Source organism: Halichoeres trimaculatus, unplaced genomic scaffold, assembly GCF_033239565.1.
Source record: "Halichoeres trimaculatus isolate MK-OKI-2021-1 unplaced genomic scaffold, fHalTri1.1 fHalTri1_scaffold_9, whole genome shotgun sequence".
NCBI classification, from domain to species: domain Eukaryota; kingdom Metazoa; phylum Chordata; class Actinopteri; order Labriformes; family Labridae; genus Halichoeres; species Halichoeres trimaculatus.
In genome coordinates, this window is record NW_027437188.1 from 16286010 (window position 1) to 16305415 (window position 19406).

Consider the following 19406-nt stretch of genomic DNA (forward strand, 5'->3'; position numbering starts at 1 on the left):
TTGAACGTACCCTTGAATTTTGTACTAAACAGGGGTTATCAAAGGTTATCTGAAAGAAATAAAAAACAGGGTTGAGTCTTACAAACAGCTAGGAGCTCATTGTGACTCTGATTTGCAGGCTGACCTGTTGTATTTGTTATTTTCAAAGTGAATCTGAGCAGATCACTGTGCAATCTCAATGTAATTAAAGCAAATATATTGTAAGCTCAACGTAATTGGGTTGAGGCACTTTGGCTCCCAAACAAAGGTGACTTTTTCCCTCACTGCTCTGTGTGTGTGTGTGTGTGTGTGTGTGTGTGTGTGTGTGTGTGTGTGTGTGTGTGTGTGTGTGTGTGTGTGTGTGTGTGTGTGTGTGTGTGTGTGTGTGTGTGTGTGTGTGTGTGTGTGTGTGTGTTACATGTGCAAAGCCTTTTTCCTGAGAGCTTCCTCATTAAACGCCTGTCAAAACTGCCAGCTCTTCTGCCACTCTGCAGAAAAACACACACACACACACACACACACCTACACACACACACACACACACACACACACACACACACACACACACACACACACACACACACACACACACACACACATTTATATGGGGACAAGAGGACATGTTCAAGCCAGAGTGAGCAGACTCAGTCTCTGCTTCATGCACACAGTGAAAAAGAAAGGACAGAGGTACACCTTTTGTGGTTGAACTGTGAGAAAAGATACAACTGTTTCTTTTTGGTTGTGTATTTACACTGTACTAATACCAACACTAAAATATTTATTTTTATGATAATCAACCAAATACATATTCCTTAAAGGGACTATGAGGAATTTCTAAGTGAGCTTGCAAAAGTCCCCATCCTAGAAACATGCCTAATCGTAATCCACACTTTAAAATGAGATTATCAGAGCAGATACTACAGGTTACAGGTTATTTCAAAACACTACTTCTTGGCTTCCCGATCGTGTTGAGCAGGACCAGATTGATTTGCAGCACGTCGAAGTCTCTGTAAAAACACCGCGCCAGCTGACGAAGTTCAGAATTGAGAAGAGAGATCTGTGGTTTTCTCTGCTGAAAATGATTTCTGTGATTAATTTTGTAGTGATGGTGGACACAGGAGCCTGACTGTCAGACAGAAAAGGACAAGAGAGTTGAAGAAAGCTTAACGGGAGAGTTATAGAGCACAGGCTTAAGGCTAGAACACAGGCTTATCTGTTTGATATAATGTTTATTACAACCCTTAGTCAGCAGTTATTCTACAGTGGTCTGTTCAAACTTGAGAGTCTATCAATAAAATGAAGAGTGAGGTTATGTTATCTCTGCTTGGTAGATGGCTGGCAGGACATAACCAGGGTTTACTAACATTACACGTTACAGACACGTCTCAGAGCACCGGGCTGCCAGTAGTTCTGAATATGGACAGCTACTAAACTGACAAAGTTTGCTTCTTGTTACGTTTCAAAGCATACCCCTATGTAACTGTTGATAAACACCTTACCCTGGCATGTTGTATCAGGTAAAAGGCTTTCATGGTTGTATGAAATAAAAATAAAAAGTATCTTTTGAATAAGTAGGTAAATGAGCATTGATCAGTATGTCTCTTGATCATAAGTAAATAGCCTTGAACATTTCCTTTCTTTTTTTTTCGTATTATCTTTGATAAACTTTTGTTATGAGGCAGTGTTAAGGATAACAACTCAGTTTCAGTGATTACACAATGATCTCAGCATAAACAACTTTTATGTCTTCTTGTTCCAATCACAAATCCAAGCACTGCATCTTCTAAATAATAAATGAGAGCCACATTGCTCTGCTTTAACTTGAAACACATTCGTAGCCCACAGAGAGCAAACAATAACAAAGCTAAATGCTGATGTTGTTATTGGATCTCCTGAAACTCTGTCTTGAGAAATGAACCAATAAAGTGGAGAAAACAAGACAAATTGCTTCTGACAACAGAATCAAATTTTACAGCGCTAAATTTAATAACACAATTTAATGACTGCTGATCGCAGCCTCTTTGTCGTTTCTCACTCTCTCTTTATGTCTACTTAGTGTTTGTCTTCCATTTCCCCAGTCACAGACGTTATTTTCTTCATCTCATTATTCACTTTGGGTGATGTCATCGTGTTGTTCTCCTGTGGTTTTGGCTGTCTTTGTTCTCCACCTGCACTGTCTCTCTTCTTTCACCCGCATTCCCCTGGAAACGGCCTGTCTTTGAGTCAGAGCTGGTGTCCTCTACACGACAGAGTTCTCAAGAGCACTCTGTGCTGACCTGAAGTCCACAATATAGGCAAAAGACATCAGCTTTCCCTCTACAAGTAATAACTTTAATATTAGTGGTTTCAAGACGACATGCTGTTTATAAGATTTTGCTTATAAACAGCATGTCTCTCTCCCAGGCAGTCACCCTGCCACTCACTTCTATTTACAGTTAGGCTACTAGATTATTAAAAGTGAAGCAGTTACCTTGGGCTTTATTGTTCACTGTGATTTTCTTCCCCTTGCAATTTACAGACGTAATTAGCTCCTCTCCCACACCAGCAGTGCCACGGCCCTGAGCAGATGCTTTAAAAAAACACTTCCTTCTTATTTTGACTTACAGCTTGTGTACTCATAAAAACAAGTTGTTTACAGTGCCTCTAATAATTTTCTTTCCCATAGCCAAATAGATTAAGGTTTGCAAATCTCCCCTGAATGCAGAAGCTGTCTCTACTCACAATATTATACACTACAGTACTCAGTAATAGTTTGTGACAAGCGTATTTGCAGGCCAGAGAATGTCAAATGAATTTTTTCCGTTCACTGATTTAATTCCTCCCATTGACAATAACAAAAAAAAAAAAAAGACACCAAAATCCATGCTATGGGCCTACTCTTAAGAGATGACGGTAATCAGAAAATTGGGTGCTTACATGTAAATCAAAACAACACTTTGAGAGACTTGAAAAAAAAAAACAACAAACATGGAGACCTTTTTAATATTTGCAGCCTAAGAACAAATGAAGAAAAGACAAAACCGAGAAATACCTAACAGACTGCTGGATGTCATGATAGAGACATGCTGGGACAGAAAATTCAAAGCAATCCCACCTCCCCATCACACTGAAAGGGAATATGAATCCATGTACATCAAGGCAAAGAGGAAGCGAGGACTCTATTTAGATATGATAGCAGAATGGTATAATGTCTTTGAAACACAGCACACTACATATTTAAGAACATGAGGGGTGTTCAGATGAAAGGAACGCACAATAAATTTGATTGGATTTAAAAATAAAAAGAAATAAATTGGTGCACTACATTCATGTAAGTGATTATAAGCATCTTGAGAATGCCAGAAATACTGTTACTATGTTAAATCTGTACAGTCTGCTGTGGTTTAATACACTAACGACATTTATTATAAATAACCATTGTTAGAAAATGTTCCTAAGCCAATAAACCCTTTGATGTCAGTTGTCACAAATTTGCGACATACCCTGTTAGGTCTTGATGCAGCTTAAATTACATTTGTTTCTCATTATAACCTATTGATTCATATTCTACACATACCAAAGACTATATCAGATCTACTTTGTCACAATATATGGTCAAGGAATGAACTTCTCATGTCTACATTTGAAATATAACTTAGTTATAACTATTGTGTTTACTATACTCAAATGTACAATCTCCAATTAATTTAACAACTGTAAGAATGCAAAAACACATTTTAAAAAATCTACTTTTATAATTGTTAGATCATTCAGGCATTAAAGGTCCCATAATATGCAAAAGTCACTTTATTAAGTCTTTTAGTGAAATTTGTTGGTCTTTGGCTTCCCTCCTAGCCCACAAAATGTGATATTAAATGACAAAACCTGTATTTAGTATTTCTTGGGAATGTAAAATCCTGACCTAAAACTAGCTGTTTGGATTTTGGGGATTTGCCGACGTATTAGGAGCAAGTCTGACCTGATTGGTCCACCAGAGTAGATACCCCAGAACCCCCTCACCGCTGCTGCTCCAGCAGCGAATACTGCCATCACTGCTTTGTTGTTGGCTGTAAACAGCCACATAGTTCCATGCACAAGCTTTCCATCTCGGAAGAAGACAAGACTAAGTGGCTAGAGTTCATTAATCAAGGGAATGTGCCAGCTACACTCAGTAAAACTGTGCAGGTGTGTGTTAGTTGCTTCACGGCCGACTGCTTTTCCAACTTTGGACAGTGCAACAGAGGGCTAGTGAATAGACTGGTCCTGAATCCAGGTGCATTACCAACCATCCGCCAACAAACCTCAGACCCTGGAAATGTGAGTATTTTAAATGCTGTGTGCTGTGGAGCAGATGTAAGAGCTTGTCCTCAGTGTCCCCCCTGTTTCTGTGTTAGCTTCAGGATGCTAACTTTAGCTGCAGTTGGCCTGTTGTTTTAGCCTGTAATGTTACAGTAAATGAGCTTCGCTGTTTTCTAAACATTGTGCACTCGAAGCTTGGTAGTCATGGATGTGGTGCCACTCTCAGTGTCGTGGAAGAGCGGGGCGGTATCAGCGGTGGCTCATTTACATATGAAGGTCACACCCACTAAATCAAAATGTTCTGAACAGAGGGGCTATGAGAGCCTGGAAACAATGCTGCTGTGCTTGATTTATTGGCTTTTTTGGACCAAAACATGTTAATACCATTTTATGAAGACATCAATGATCCATATTAAACTGCAGAAAAGGAGCATAATATGGGACCTTAAAGGGGTCAAAGTCATTCTGAGATACCAAAGGACCACAGCTGGATACCTCAGATATGTGATGACTTTATTCATGTGTTTATGAAACTGTTGTCATTTAACACTAAACTCTTACTTAGACCTAAAATTGCAAACTTGTACCAGCAGCTTTATAATGGCTATGTTTCCTAAGTTGTTCTCAATATCTGCTTCTTCATTCATCTTTAGATTCAGATAAAGTTATTTAGAGCATGAACAGAATACTGAACAAAGCCAGTCTTTACACATCTTGTCCACAGTGAAGTTTGGCCCATTAAAAGTAAAAACGAGAGGAGTTTAATCAGAATAGGCCTAATGTGCATCTACAGGAATGGTTCAGTAAGAGCAGAACAAACCTCTAATACATTAAGGGCTGCCAAAATCATTCAGATGCTTTGTGTGAAGTAACTTGTTTAATAACTATGGAGGAAAACTCACTCTCTTTGTTTACACACTGTTACACAAAGTCATTACAAGTTTTAGTGTAAATATCACCCAGAAAGACTTAACCCAGTGGGATTCAAATGATATGGGAAAGGAAATCATCTGCTGCATTTTAGAGTTCTAACTATGGATGAAATAAAGTCTAATATAGTCTCTCTGCGTTTGCTTAGCTGCCTCTAAGTTGGCTGTCGTTCACCAGCTTGTCAGAGACATTGCTTGCCATTCTTGGCAGGTAATGTATGCCATAATTATCAATGCCTGTTTCAATTAAAACAGAGTCCTGCTGTGTTTGCAAACAAGACTAATGCACCAATGCACAATTGCAAAGCAATGGGCTGACACACACTGAGCGGAGAGTTTGGTGATTTCTCTCTCCATGAGAGGCCCATTTCTGCTTTTACAGAGATATTTGTTCTTTTGTCTTTAAAACATACTGATCATAATGCTTCAGCAAGTACCACAGATCTGAACAGCCAAGTGTCATTGTCTGTTTTAGTCATTCAACAAGTAATTAAATGTGCCAGTTTGGCATCAGTTGACTAAAAGTAGATTAGTACCCAGGACTGCTGGTATGCCAAATGTTTCCTGCAGAGAAACACTAATAGTGATGCAGCTGTTAGTTTCAAAGGGTCTTGAAAGCTGTGCCCTGCATAGACACATGTTGGAAAGATTTTCTGTGTTTTTTTTATTTTAGGGATTAATCGACAAGCAGAGTGTCTGATACTAGCTGTTTGCAGCAGATAAGAAGTCTGGCAAGCGACTTTGATGTGGATGACAAGTTGCTATTAGTAATGTGGAGATTGATTTTCTGTGCTTGGAGTACCCGTGTTTTAAATAAGTTTGTGATTCAAAACACTTTGTCACTCCACTACATGAGGAGAACGAGGACTGCTTCCCTAGAACAGCTTTTTTTTTTTTAAAACTGGGGAACAGTGTGAAGGTATAATGCAAAGGTACAGTCCTCTCAAGACAGGCCTGGCTGAAAGCTACACTTTTGCCTAAACTGCAAAAAGATATAACAGAGTATGAAATATTAAAGCTGCTGTTGAATGGCCTCTAGCCTTTGTACGTGTTGGAGAACTTTGAGCATATTTTATACGAAGGCTCCATTTACCCCCTTTACACTGGTTGGTGCTTTGATGTGCTGAATGTGTAAGGCCGTGGTCATACCTGTGAGACAGGGAGCAGATAGAACATTGTATAAGAAACAAAAAAAAAAGCTCATGTCCCTCCCATTTCCCATCTAAGCAGATGCCAGATCATAATCCAAACTTTAAAATGAGATTATCAGTGCCATGGTTTATTTCAAAATGCTATTTCTTAACTTTCCAGTCGGGTTGAGCAGGACTGGAATGGTTTATGGGAGGTCTAAGTCTCTATGACAACACCAACCCAGCTGATGAAGTTTAGAAGTAAGAAGAGAGATTTTTCTCTGCTGAAAATGATTTCTGTGGTTAATTTTGTAGTGATTGTGGACACAGTAGCCTAACTGTCAGACAAAAAAAGGACAGCACTGCTGAAACTTAAGAGTAATAGAGCACGAGCTAAAGGCTGAAACACGGGCTTAGCTGTTTGTTACAATGTTCATTCCAGCCCACATGCAGCAGTTATTCTGCAGCGGTCTGTTCAAACTTGAGAGTCTCATTTGTCCCAACAAGTTCTAGTTTTATGTCTTTCCCTTGTGATGAATTAAAGACAGACGTCTGATATGTTGATTAAAACATATCTTAAAACGACTGGACTAATGACTGCGTGTGCCCACACATGCAGACGACATGTAGCTGTTTCAATCAGTTATGTTTGAAATACAGAAACACTCAGAATAATTGCAGCATTAAAAACAAAGATGTTTTTGTATTAAAAGATGAACTAACGCAAAAATCAAACTTAAACTAAAGCTACACTTGAGTGCAATGTGCTGTTTTTGTTATCTATTTGTTTTTTTAAAAAAACCTTGCACGAAATTCTTTGAGTTATCTAAGATTTTTTGGAGTTCAGTTTTTGTTCATTTCCTGCAGATAAAGTCAGCTGCCATGGCCAGACTAAAAATGCATCAACCAAACAAGTTTAACAGATACTTTTACAATATTTATTATTTGTGTGCAAAAATAAATAAATCATTAAGAGAGACATAGAGAATTAGAAAGAAACAAAGAAATACAGTCACAGAATTGAGAGTATGTGAATCAGCAGTTTCCTAAACATGTTATCCACTCCCAACTTAAGCATCTTAAGTCTGGTCCCCTAGTCTAAGTCTTGAGCATAATTTGGAGAGGTCAATAAAATAAAGAGTGGGGTTATGTTAGCTCTGCTTGGTAAATAATGGCAGGACATAACCAGAATTCACTACTGTTACACATTACAGACATGTCTCAGAGCACCGGGCTGCCAGCTGCACTACAAATAGCTGGCTTCTGACATATGTTACAAACTAACAAAGTTTGCTTGTTTGCATGTTTGAAACCATAGAGCTACGCAACTTTACTGAAAATACCCTATCCTGGCACATTGTATCCGGTTAGAAAAGTTGTCTTCAACAAAGAATTTTTGTTTCGATCAGATCTCCATTTAACTCCAAAACAAACACACGCTTTGTAAAATGCCATGTGTTCATTTTAGTGTGCTTGAGACTCTGGGCAAAAGTCTTTAAAATAAACAATAATCAGAAGGTCTTAAGACACTTTTGACCACATTTCATGTTAATAAAATAATGTCATCCCTGCTGCCAGAGATTGACTTTGACCATATGGCAAAATTTTGAAACATGAAAAAGGGTTCCTAGCATTCTAGTTGAATTTTTAACATGTTTGTTGGGCCCCTGGTTTTAGAGAAAAATGTTCACGCTGTGGTATTTCATAATGATTAGCAACCCACATCAGTTAATTCCTGAGAGATACCAGTGTTTCTGGCAAAAAGGTCCAACAGGTCAGTGGAATAGAAAGACACACAGTATGTTTAGTGTCACATCCAAGTGTGTTTGGTGTGTGTGTGTATAAGCTGCCCTCTAAGCCCCCTACTGCTTCAAATACTGCCTACTGAAGCATGTCAGGTTTCTAAGTGAAAGGGGTTGGGTATTGTTGATCCACATTGCTATAGGGAAAGGAGGGAGTGCATGTGAAATGGGATTGGGAGAAGGAGCAGTAAACAACCTGTGGTTTGCAGAGAAACAGAAGGAAAAGGATCAAACGATGGGAGAAGCGGTGAAAAATTGTACAAATGGGCCATAGAAGATGAGGGACACAGCTGGAGAGGGCCCATTTCCCCGGTGTGGTGTACAGCTATGACACAGGTTTCAGGATGTCTTGAAAAGAATGAATGACCCTCAAGCTGCAGCTGTCAGTTGTGGTCGCACCTCCATCCATCCAGACACCCTGGGACTCCATTACACCCTGATGGCCAGGGATGAAAACCAATCGAGGGGATGTAGGGACGAGGGGGGAAAGCAATGTTCGGCATCTGGAACCACACAGACAGGCAATCTGCCATGATGAAGAGGCTCCTTTCCCTGTTCCTCCTCTCGCACCCAGCATGTCCCTCTGCATCCCCTTCAAGCCCCACTGCGCTCTACTCCAGTGCAAGGCCAACCAAACGAGCAGCAACCTGCCGCATTCCCCAACACTCTTTCTCTACCTGCCTCTCTTGTGAGACTCCCTGTAACCCCTGCTCGCTTGTATCCGTACTCGAAGCCAAGCTGAAAAGAGCTGGATTTTTCTTACAAAGAAATAGAGGGTAAAAGTGCTTGAATTCTTTGAAATGGAATTTTTGTACGTTCCTGAAGTTCCTCAGATTTGTTTGTACCGTTTGTTGCTGAGGACACATTGCAGACTGCAAGGTCAGCCTGAGTGTACTTCACCTTCCCTCCTGACAGACAAGATCAGCATGTGATAGACACAGTAGTACAGTAAAGGTGTTGATATATTCTTAGGGGGAATCTGAGGGATACAGATATTCATAAAACTCCAGCACACCAACCCTGGGGAAACCCAGAAATCAATTTTACTGCAGATTGTGCCTTAAAACGGGGCAGGGATGAAGGAATTTTGTATTTATTGATTCCTACTGAAGGCTTGGCTGACATTCTTTACCCACTCTCTGCATCTGTTCTTTGCAGCGACTATTGGCAAGAAAACATGTACTTGTCAGGTCTGGTTCTGCACTTTAATGTGCTGTTTTCACAGTTTCTAAAATGATTTTTAGAGTTTTTCTTTCTTATTCTGCACTGAAAGATAAACATTTTATAAACAGGCAGTCTGACTATGACGTAGGGGTATCGACTTACTGCATTCGAGAGTCTCGGGATGTTGAAGTCCATTTGAGCTGGATTTTGGACCATGTTGTCAGATGATTATCCATCAGAAATTTGGATACTGTGTTTTTGAAGCTGCTATGTTGAAATGTTCCTATTCTACGAAGGATAGAGTAGAAAAAAAAACTTAAGCGTCCCCTTTGAGAAATTTGTGGTAGACTTAGCACTGACATCGTACTGCCTTTATAAATACAAATAAATACATAAAGAATCTGGGCTGCACGGTGGCACAATGGTTAGTGCTGTAGCCTCACGGCAAGAAGGTCACCGGTTTGATTCCCAGCTTGGCCAGTGGGCCTTTCTGTGTGGAGTTTGCATGCTCTCCCCGTGCATGCGTGGGTTCTCTCCGGGTGCTCCAGCTTCCTCCCACAGTCCAAAAACATGCTCACCAGGTTGATTGATCACTCTAAATTGTCCGTAGGTATGAGTGTGTGAGAGAATGGTTGCCTGTCTATTTGTCAGCCCTGTGATTGACCAGCGACCAGTCCAGGGTGTACCCGCCTCTCACCCAATGATAGTTGGGATAGGCTCTAGCCACCTTGAACAGGATAAGCGGTCCAGAAAATGAATGAATGAAATAAAGAACTTGGCAACATGTCCACAATAGCCCATACTCACATACAGTTCAACACATTGCAAAGTGCTTGTGTTGCACAAACTTGGTGACATAAAAGAACAACAACAAACTATTAAATTGGTATTGCCCATTCCCTGCAGCCTCCCGCCCAGATGACGTATCCCCTTAACCCTGAGAGCCATTTAGTAATTTAACTGAAGTGGATAAAAAAAACGTTTTGAAAGGGTTCAGTTTACATTTTGGGACCCTGTACCTCCTGCCAGAAGGCAGGAGCTTGTACTCAGAGTAAAGGATGTGTGACAGGTCCAGCAGGACTCTCTAGGCCTGTCTGAGTACAGTCTGCTCACTCATCAATGGTCTTGGGGGCAGAGTTTACCAGACCTCCCCATCACCTTCATGTCAGACTGTACCAGACGCTGAAGCTTAGATTTTGACATTCCATACTTAATAATGCTCCACAGGCCTGCCTGATTGAAGAAACACATTATTTCTTGGCACCGAAATAAAATTCTTGGCCAAATCCGAAAAATGAGAAATGAGGAAACAAATGCCAAAAACTAAAAGCCGAAACACCTACAGACATTATCATGCTATTACTGTGGATATGGCTATTACTGTGTAGCCTTGTAACCTCACTAAAATCAAGACATTGCAGTTGCATATATTAATGATTCTATTAACGCTTCACATGAAGTATCTCATTTTTTTTTTCTGACTCTGCTGTAAGTGCGCGTATTATAGGCTTTGCAAATCACTATCCATGAGTCTTACTGGAATATATTGAAATACCTCAGCACTGCAGGAATTTTATCTATCCAACCCAGACAGGAGCATACTGACTGCAGGTTTTGCTTGTGCCATCACAACATACTGTTTCAGCTGTGTTTTTTCAGTGATACGTATTTGAGCTGTAAAATGAAAATGCACTTTTGGGTCATTTTCAACAGAAAATCTTTGGTGGCCAAATTTTTGGTGCATCCTTTCTTTTGATATTTAACAAGACTCCCAAGCGAGCATGCGCTGTTCTCTACTGGTGAAAATTTGCGTGTGGTCTGGATAAAGCTACTCTCAAGTTAAAGCTCACATTGTCACTCTGACCTCATCGTCACTTCATTGTTGAATGTATAGGTCTACAGAGCACTTGTCCGACAGAAAAAACTGAAGATTTATCAACAATATGTAGATACCGCATTTCGGTTTTGTAGAAGGTTTTTTGGCCGGTTGTGTTCACACAGGTTATAAAAACTTCTTAGCGTTTTGTTATGTAATAAACTTCAAAAAGCAGCCATTTTTTCTCCCAAAAGTATCATCGCATTCCTCTGGATGTGTGCATGCCTTTGTGTTACAAAAGACTCACTTGAAACACACGGTTGAGCTGCTCCACAGTGTGCTGTAACATTGTGAAGCCAGTGTTTTGTGGGGGTGGGGGGCTGTTGTACTGATGATTTCTCTAACAAGGCCTTGTTTGTGTGGGTGGAACAAAAATAAGTTTTTAGATCCATTCTTGTACCTAACATGAGCTTCAGTGCCTCAGTCGCTGAAAAAACTGGAGAATCTGAATTTGCACATTACCACAGACCCCTGGGTTATCCTTGCTTGCAATATATCACAACAGATTAAAATGATTTCTACAGAGCAGCTCTCTCCTCTGTCTATGTGCTGACAAAGAACTATTTTTATTCTGAATTTCAAACAGAGCTGCTCTAGTGTTTTTGAATGTTGCTGAATTCATCCTGTCCTGACTACAGCTGCTTTTTTAAAGTTGAACATAAATACAAAATGTCAAAATCCATTGCGAATGATGAAAATGCTGCAGATTGGCTAACATCAGCATCTCTCTGCAGGTGCCCTATGTCAAGGTGGCTCCAGAGGACATCCTGAAGGTCCAGTTCCCGCGCTTCACAACGCTGGACCTGAGACCCACCAACACAGACATCAGCCTGGCTGTGGCCGGCCTCCTCACCTTCTTTAACAGCACCACCGCCTGCCTCATCTGTGCACAGGCTGACTGTGAGTGCAGCATTTACACCCTCAAAACAAAACACACAATGATAAACACCAGGGGAGGGTGCTCTCACGCCTGCCCTACATCTGCCAACAAAGTGCAAACATTTTTTGTTTAGTGTCTGGTATCCTTTAACACGTGTTAGCACACATAAGCTTCTCGCACACTGACTTTGTTCAGACAACAGATGCAGTGCTTATCAACATCTCACCCTGTGACACACTCCCTTCTGAAGCAGCTGCTGCTGCAATCCGTTGCACAAAAAAAAAAACCTCCCTCACAGCAGCATAAACATAAATCACATAAACTTTCAATGCTTTTCCTCTTTTACAAAGTCTCTACTCTAAAAATACTACACGCTGCTGATAAAGCATCGTCCAGACTGATCAAAGACATGAGAATAAATTTTGCAGCTGTTCCCTCCAAAGATCAGTCCATCCAAATGTCCTTTTATGAAAAAAGATACCAACCTAAAGAGGCTGACCTTGACAAATCCTGAAAATCTCCTCAAACCAAGTTATTTTTGTAAATAGAAAGGAAGATTAAATCATGGCCTATTCCCACCCTCTTATAATCCAACAAGCGGTAATTACAATTCCCCAGACAAGGGCACTATGACCCAAGTGTTACCCGCTGACCTTTTTTCTAATCAGCAGAGGGCTCTAAAGGAAGAAAATGGGCTTGAGACTTCAGCCATGAGTCAAAGAGACCAAAGATGGCAAAAAGCCAAAGTGAACCACCCAGAAGCCCTGCCTATCCAAGTCTTAGCTTTCTGTCTTTCAACTTCCCTTTTAACTGTTTTCTTTGTCTTTACTCTGAAGTCCCTTTTGAATTTTAAGCTTTAAGACAGGATTTGTGCCCTGAAGTTACTTCCTTTTAGGTTTTCACTGGTAAATATGAAAAAAGGAACAACATTTAAAATGCAGTTATTTAAACTTTCCTGAGTTTCACTGTGTTTCACTTAACCTCCCTTCATGTCACATCAATAACAAAGGGTCAGAAGTTAACATGAGCGTTTTTTTCAACATTCAGCCAAATCCAGCATTATCCTTAGTTTATGCTTGATTAGGTCCACGTGACTTCATACAGACAAATGACTTCATTTTAGGAGCCTCACTCCCTTGTGCAGTCCTTTTCACGCAGAACATTTCCGCGTCACACACCTCCGACAAACCAGAGCTCCTAGTGTCTAAAGTACAAAGCATGCTGAAATTGATTTGATCAATCACACAGAGATCACCATAGTAACTGTGTGATGAACAATTCCTGGCGTGAAATTGTGGCCAAACACGGCAGAGAAGAGGAAAATAATATTGTAAACAACTTCTACTCTGCTGTAGTTATTTGGTATGTGTGCATTTGCAATACACCACCCACTGCGGTTTAGGAATGGAGCATTAAAGAGTATAAAAGCCACACCTGCTGCTTCTGTCGGTCTTATTTTCGTGCGTCACAGAAGAATTGATCAAAACCACTCTAGGGTGAAAAGCAGTAACAGGTCAACCTTTACAGGACCCCTGACTTAAATTTTTTAAGGTTTGTAGAAAAAAGACTTATTGAAGCATTCATTTGTTCCTTACATTACTTCCTGATACAAGGGTTGGTGATGTGGTGAGGTTGTTTTCCTGTATCAGTGGGCTTGTAGAGATCTGGAAAGGAAATGAAAAGTGATGAAATGAGGGAAGATGACAGGGAGATAGAAGCTACCACTGGGTGGCTGACATAAGAGATGAGAGAGGCAAAAGGTGCGGCGAGAGAAGAGGATGCTATCCAACAGATGTGGGTGAGGTGAATTATAGTCGTAAGGGTTAGGGGAGGTAGAGAAGGGAAACCACTAATGAATCATACATTTGCTACAGTAGGGACACAGTCCAGGAAATGACGCGGCTATATTAATTGCGCCCTGTCATGTGACCTTCTTTCATTCAATAGAAAATACAGCAAATGGCAGCTTGCCTGGATTAGTGTGTGTTTGCATTCCTCTGTGTGTAAAGGTGTGTGTTCAGCAATAGCATCAGCTGAAACCCATTCAACCTTGGCTGCAGCTCTCTGGGCCCTACCTCCCCCCCGTCAGCTCACACAGTCATTCGATCGGCTGGCAGCATGCTGTCCGTGGCTCGTCCACATGTGCCAGCCTCATTAATCACCCGAGCCAGTGACAGCCTAATAGAGCGTGGCCAATTCATGAATATTTTCCAGCCATGGCTGAGGAGGCAGGAGTGGAGGTGGAGCTGTGCCCAAAGGCATGGGGCACGCCAGGACGCACATTAATCCAAAAAAACTCCAATACTGATGGCAGTGTTTTCTGTATCACACCTCTCACCATAGTAACATAAATGTGGTGGGATATTTTGACCTGCTGGGACAGGCTTTGAACAGCTTTGGCCTTGGGTTAATATAAAAAGAGGTAAATTATCAGAAAGTCATCCCCCCATGCTTACACATTCATCAAGCAAACCACTCACACTAGCATACAAACTGTCCCTGCACTCCTAGTCTGTGTGCTACAGCAGTGCACTTTCATTAAGGAGGAGACTGGTGCAGTTGTCAGCGAGGTAAAGGAGAACATCCAATAATCTCTGAAACCTCACCAGAGCTGCAATGCAGGTACAGGATTTCTAAGTTCAACAAAACAGCAGGCTTCAAAGGCTTGCAGAGAATCTTTCCACCTTTGATAAGCACAGCTGGAGAAAATGCTTTGCTGCTTCTGCTCACTGCATTGTCCCACTGCAGCTCCAGTAGATAACCACACCTGGAATTCTCGCTTTAAAGGTTTCTCCTTTAATTCCACTTATTTTAGCCGATGGCCTTATGGTTCAAAAATACACTCCTTGGTGGTTATTATTTCCTGCCAATGTCATCTAATGAATTACAGTTCTCCATCGCACACAGCTTCCAGGGTTGGCCAGCTGTCCAATGGTGTTTCACCCTCTATGTGGGATTGCCATTACAATCCTGTAATCAGCACTGAAAGGTGAAAGAAACGCTTGACTGACTCTTGAACAGGAGTACATAGAACCTTCAGGATTGCTTTTGATGATTGCTTTTATGCCGGGGCTGCTGTTGTAGGAATGTAGGAAGTTGGAAGGATGTCATTAGCCCTGGTGATGAAGGTGCTGTATGTAGCTTTAAACTCTCATGATGCCTTTTGGAAAATTCACTTGATTCAGTTTAAAGGTGTTTCAGACCTGTGAAGTGTTAGTTGTGTATAGGTGTAAACAGGGCTTGAAATTGACTGCCAAGGGATGGGTACCGAATTAGGTACTTTTATGGGTATGGACCAAATTCTGTCAAAAGTACCTGGTACTGATTCAGGTAAAATCAAAAGGTACCATGTTGAGGTACCTGAATGCATCCTTGTCACTTTAAGGGAGTGGCAGAGTAGGCGATTTTCCATGTTGAACATAAAAATCGCATTGCAAGGTTATATCTTGAAGAATAGATATGTTAAATTGAAAAAAAAAAAGTATTTCATCATCAAACAATTAATATCCTTTACCACATAAAGATAAAAAAAGTACCAAAAATTGGTACTGTTGAGCACCAATACCAATTGCCAGGTACTGGGAATCAGTAGCGCATCATTTCAAATGTGAAAGGTACCCATCCTGTGCCCACCCACCCATCATGTCGGAAAATTATGTTTAATATGATTAAAGCTGACTATGACATTCTAAAGTTTACTTAAAACTAGATTTACAACCTCTTTAGATGCAAATGACTCATGTGCACACTCAAATCAAGACTACAACAATGTTAACGCTACAAGTAATTATTAAGTCTTCAGCTCTGATAAAGTTGTGTTTAAAATTGTGCTCTTTTTTTTATGAAAATATGCAGTCTATTAAAAAAGTGTTAAAAGGAGTAGTTTATTGCATATAGTAAAAGTGGTATTGGGAGGTTCAAATATTTTTCCCACAGTACCTCATATCTGTGACCCCCTGCTCTACTGTGAGTGTTGCTAGTTAAACCAGTGCAGTGTGAGCTTAAATGAGCTCCATCAGATAAACATCCTCACTTTAAAAAATAACAAGAGTTTTGACACATTTGTGACTCAAATCCAGATATCGTTTTACAATAGAAAGCGTAGAAGAGGCTAGTGAACTTTTATTTTTCTAAATCACATAAACAGGTGTTAAACACTGGGAGCTGCTGGCTGTCCAGACTAGGGATGAAATCTGGGCTCCTGTGGGCAGTTACGTCAACCAAGGCGCAATGAAATGAATCAACCTGCCAAGGTGGCAAGTACAGGGATCTGCAACCTTTATTTTCAAAAGAGCCATTTTTCCTCAGCTCACCTGAATGAAAGTCATTCCAGAGCCACAAAATGTAGGTTATCTTCACAATGAAGACAAAAAGTGTATAACATTTTAAACAAAGTAAAAACCTAGTGAATAATTATCCAAACAAGATTTATTAAATGAAAAGATGAACAAAAAAATGCAAAAAAAAAAAAAAAAATGAACCTAAATAATGCAATTTAAAATTTGGTCAGAAATTCTATACAATTTTCTTAAAAGAAAATTGCAAAAAAAAAACAACAAAAAAAAAAGACTTAAATAAAAACTTTAAAAATTTGCAAAATCTCCCCAAAATTTGATTTTTTTTTTTACTAAATTTGAAATAATGTCAAAAAATTGAAATTTAATTTTTTTCCAAAAATTTAAGAAAAAAAAGCAAAAATCACAAAAATAATAATAATATTAATAATAATTGCAAAAGACGATACATATTTAGTACAGCAAAAAGTTTTACTGTGATTTATCCATCATCTGTTGTGTTCTCGTTAATACCCTCACTAAGAAAAATAAAAATAATAATTATCTGTATCAATAATATTTTTCCAAAGCTACAAGGAGCCACTGCAAAGGAGTCAAAGAGCAGAGAGGTTGCAGACCCCTGGGCTAGTACGAGAGCAGGTGTTACCCACTACTGCTGAAATTCACCCACATTTGGTGGGTTGGCTGGTGTTCATGTCAAGGCCTGGGTTTAAATATGCGGTATCTGTTGAAGTAAACTACAAATTCTTTACTTGTTTTAGTTTGATTTCAAAAGTGCCTTTGGATGTTTAAACGTCTCTCTCTCACCACTGTGATATCAAACCTTCTCTGAATTCAAGCTGACTGTATGTGAAGAAGTCTAACATACAAACTCTGTTTTTTTCTGCCTGAATATGCTACTATTCACTATCAACCTTTTCCTTGATGGAAGTTAAAACTGAGTCACTGGTGTGTGTGATCTCAAATGTTACTCTGTAACTCCTGTCCAGAACATACAAACTTCCCACTGCGAGGCCTCTGCCATCCACAAAATTAAAATTATAACCTTTTCACCTCTGTGGCTGCCATTCCAACAAACACACCATCATGCTGCTGAAAAAAACGAAATGGTTCCATGAAGAAGAGTGCACCAGCCAAAAAACATCATTAGTTTCCAAAAATACCCTCACTCTCAGGGTTTTAAACTCTATCCTCATACAAACACAAAAACACAAAAACACACACGCTAACTTGAATTCTGAGGCACACACTCACAGAATAACATGTTGTTTTTCTTGTTGTCCTATTACAGGGACCAACGAAGAGTACACCAAATTTTCCATCCAGTTTCTTTTTTTATTGGAGTGAAACTAGTTTACCAGAGCAAACAGCATGGATACAGTAAAAACACTTCAGAAAAGACACATACTCCCCATTTTTTTATGTTGCTCTATTTGTGTTTTCTTAAATGTGTGTGTTTTACTCTTTAGTCAGCCATATTTGATACAGAACAGAGCCTATGTCACAAACTTGACAATGTGAAATTGTATTGCCCTGTGAGAAGCTGCAGAGAGGGGATGCAGGAGCCAGAAGAGGAGGGCGGTTTAAGCAGAAGCTATTTCCAGCTCATCAAAGTTATTCTGCCTTATACTACAGAGGAAGCTGATCTGACAGGTTTGGAGACACAGGCAGGCAAGCAAGCAGCAGCCAGGAGTGATGTCTCATGAGTGCACAAACACAGGTAGCTAGGTACAGGAATACAAACACAGGGTAATATATTGCCATACTGACAGGCTGAAAGACAGGCAGACACTAAGACATAATTGCAGACGCTATTAGACAAGATGCTAGTGACTGGGGTGCTGCTATAGCTTGTGTTAATGGGCTGTAGGAAAGCTAAAAGAGCCAGCTTGATAACTTCAAATTGCCACCCAAAAATTGGTCTCTGTGTGATGGATGAACTGCTCCGCTGTCACCATGGTGAAAGTCACAAAAAAAAACGGTTAAGGCCAAAGTCAATGACAGCGTTATGAAGAAAAACAGCACAGGAAGGCTCACTCAAAACATGTCCTTATCCAACAAGTCACAACCTTTTCATACAGCTCCCTCGCCAATGTCAAATAAATGTTATTTGAGTGTAATGAGATCTGCCAGATCACCAAGGTGAGACCAATGGAACTGTCACAGCAACATGCCTTTACTGCTCTGGATCCCAGTGGGGTTGTTCAACTCATACTCAGAAAATCCACCCAATAACCCGTTCAGGGCTGCAGACATATGAATGCAAAGTGACAGGTCAAGCTGGCATCTGCTAAACCTAGATCAGTCAGTCATGTAGTTGATGTACCATCAGATTTTTAGCCACCAAGTGGTCCAGTTTGGGTCAGTACTGTTGGGTACAGGTCGGATCAGTCAAGCCTGATCCTGTTTGCATTTCCACAGCTAACTGTGCCCCTCTTGGTAGGCGGAGTGTAAGCCGGACGCCGATTACCATGCCAGTTACGTAGAAGTGTGACACCATAGCAGCAGCAAATAAATTCAACAAAGAAGAAACATTCAACACAGTAAACAGTGCAATTATGAAAGACATCCAGCAATTCACCTTCTTTGTGATTGGCATGTGGCCCTTTGTTACAAGGTGATGTGTTGTTCTTTATTACCGCTGTCGCACAGGCAGTGACGATTCTTCCAACCAATCAACAGACAGCAGTGTTTCTAGCTCAGACCTGTGTGTCTGGCACCCCAAGAGAAGGGTACCAAAAAGTGGGATGGCACAGATTGGTAATTTAGAGACCTGTCTCCGTTTTAGTCAAAGGAAATGCCAAAAAATGTGTACCAAGATGAGCCCGACTGAACCACTTGGTGGAATCATAGATATAGATATTTATGGATATAGATATAGATATAGATGTAGATATAGATTTAAATAAAGATATAGATGCAGATATAGATATCCTAGATATAGACATAGATGTTTGCTGAAATGTTCCATTGGCCTGATGCCTTTAATCATTTTATTAAGGTTTACAGTGAACTTTGCAGAGGTCAACTCTGCATTGAAGAGTTTGTGGTTTTATTGCTACATGTGCAATAT

General features: G+C 40.2%; 1 protein-coding gene across 4 annotated transcripts in view; it reads left to right on the forward strand.

Annotated features, from left to right (window-relative positions):
• Positions 1 to 19406, forward strand: part of grik4 (glutamate receptor, ionotropic, kainate 4) — a 348334-nt gene that overhangs the window by 214831 nt on the left and 114097 nt on the right. For all 4 annotated transcript variants that reach the window (XM_074678961.1, XM_074678963.1, XM_074678964.1 and 1 more), the window contains exon 6: positions 11893 to 12058. In XM_074678961.1, the coding sequence (XP_074535062.1) occupies positions 11893 to 12058 (166 nt within the window). The remainder of the gene's footprint in view (positions 1 to 11892; positions 12059 to 19406) is intronic.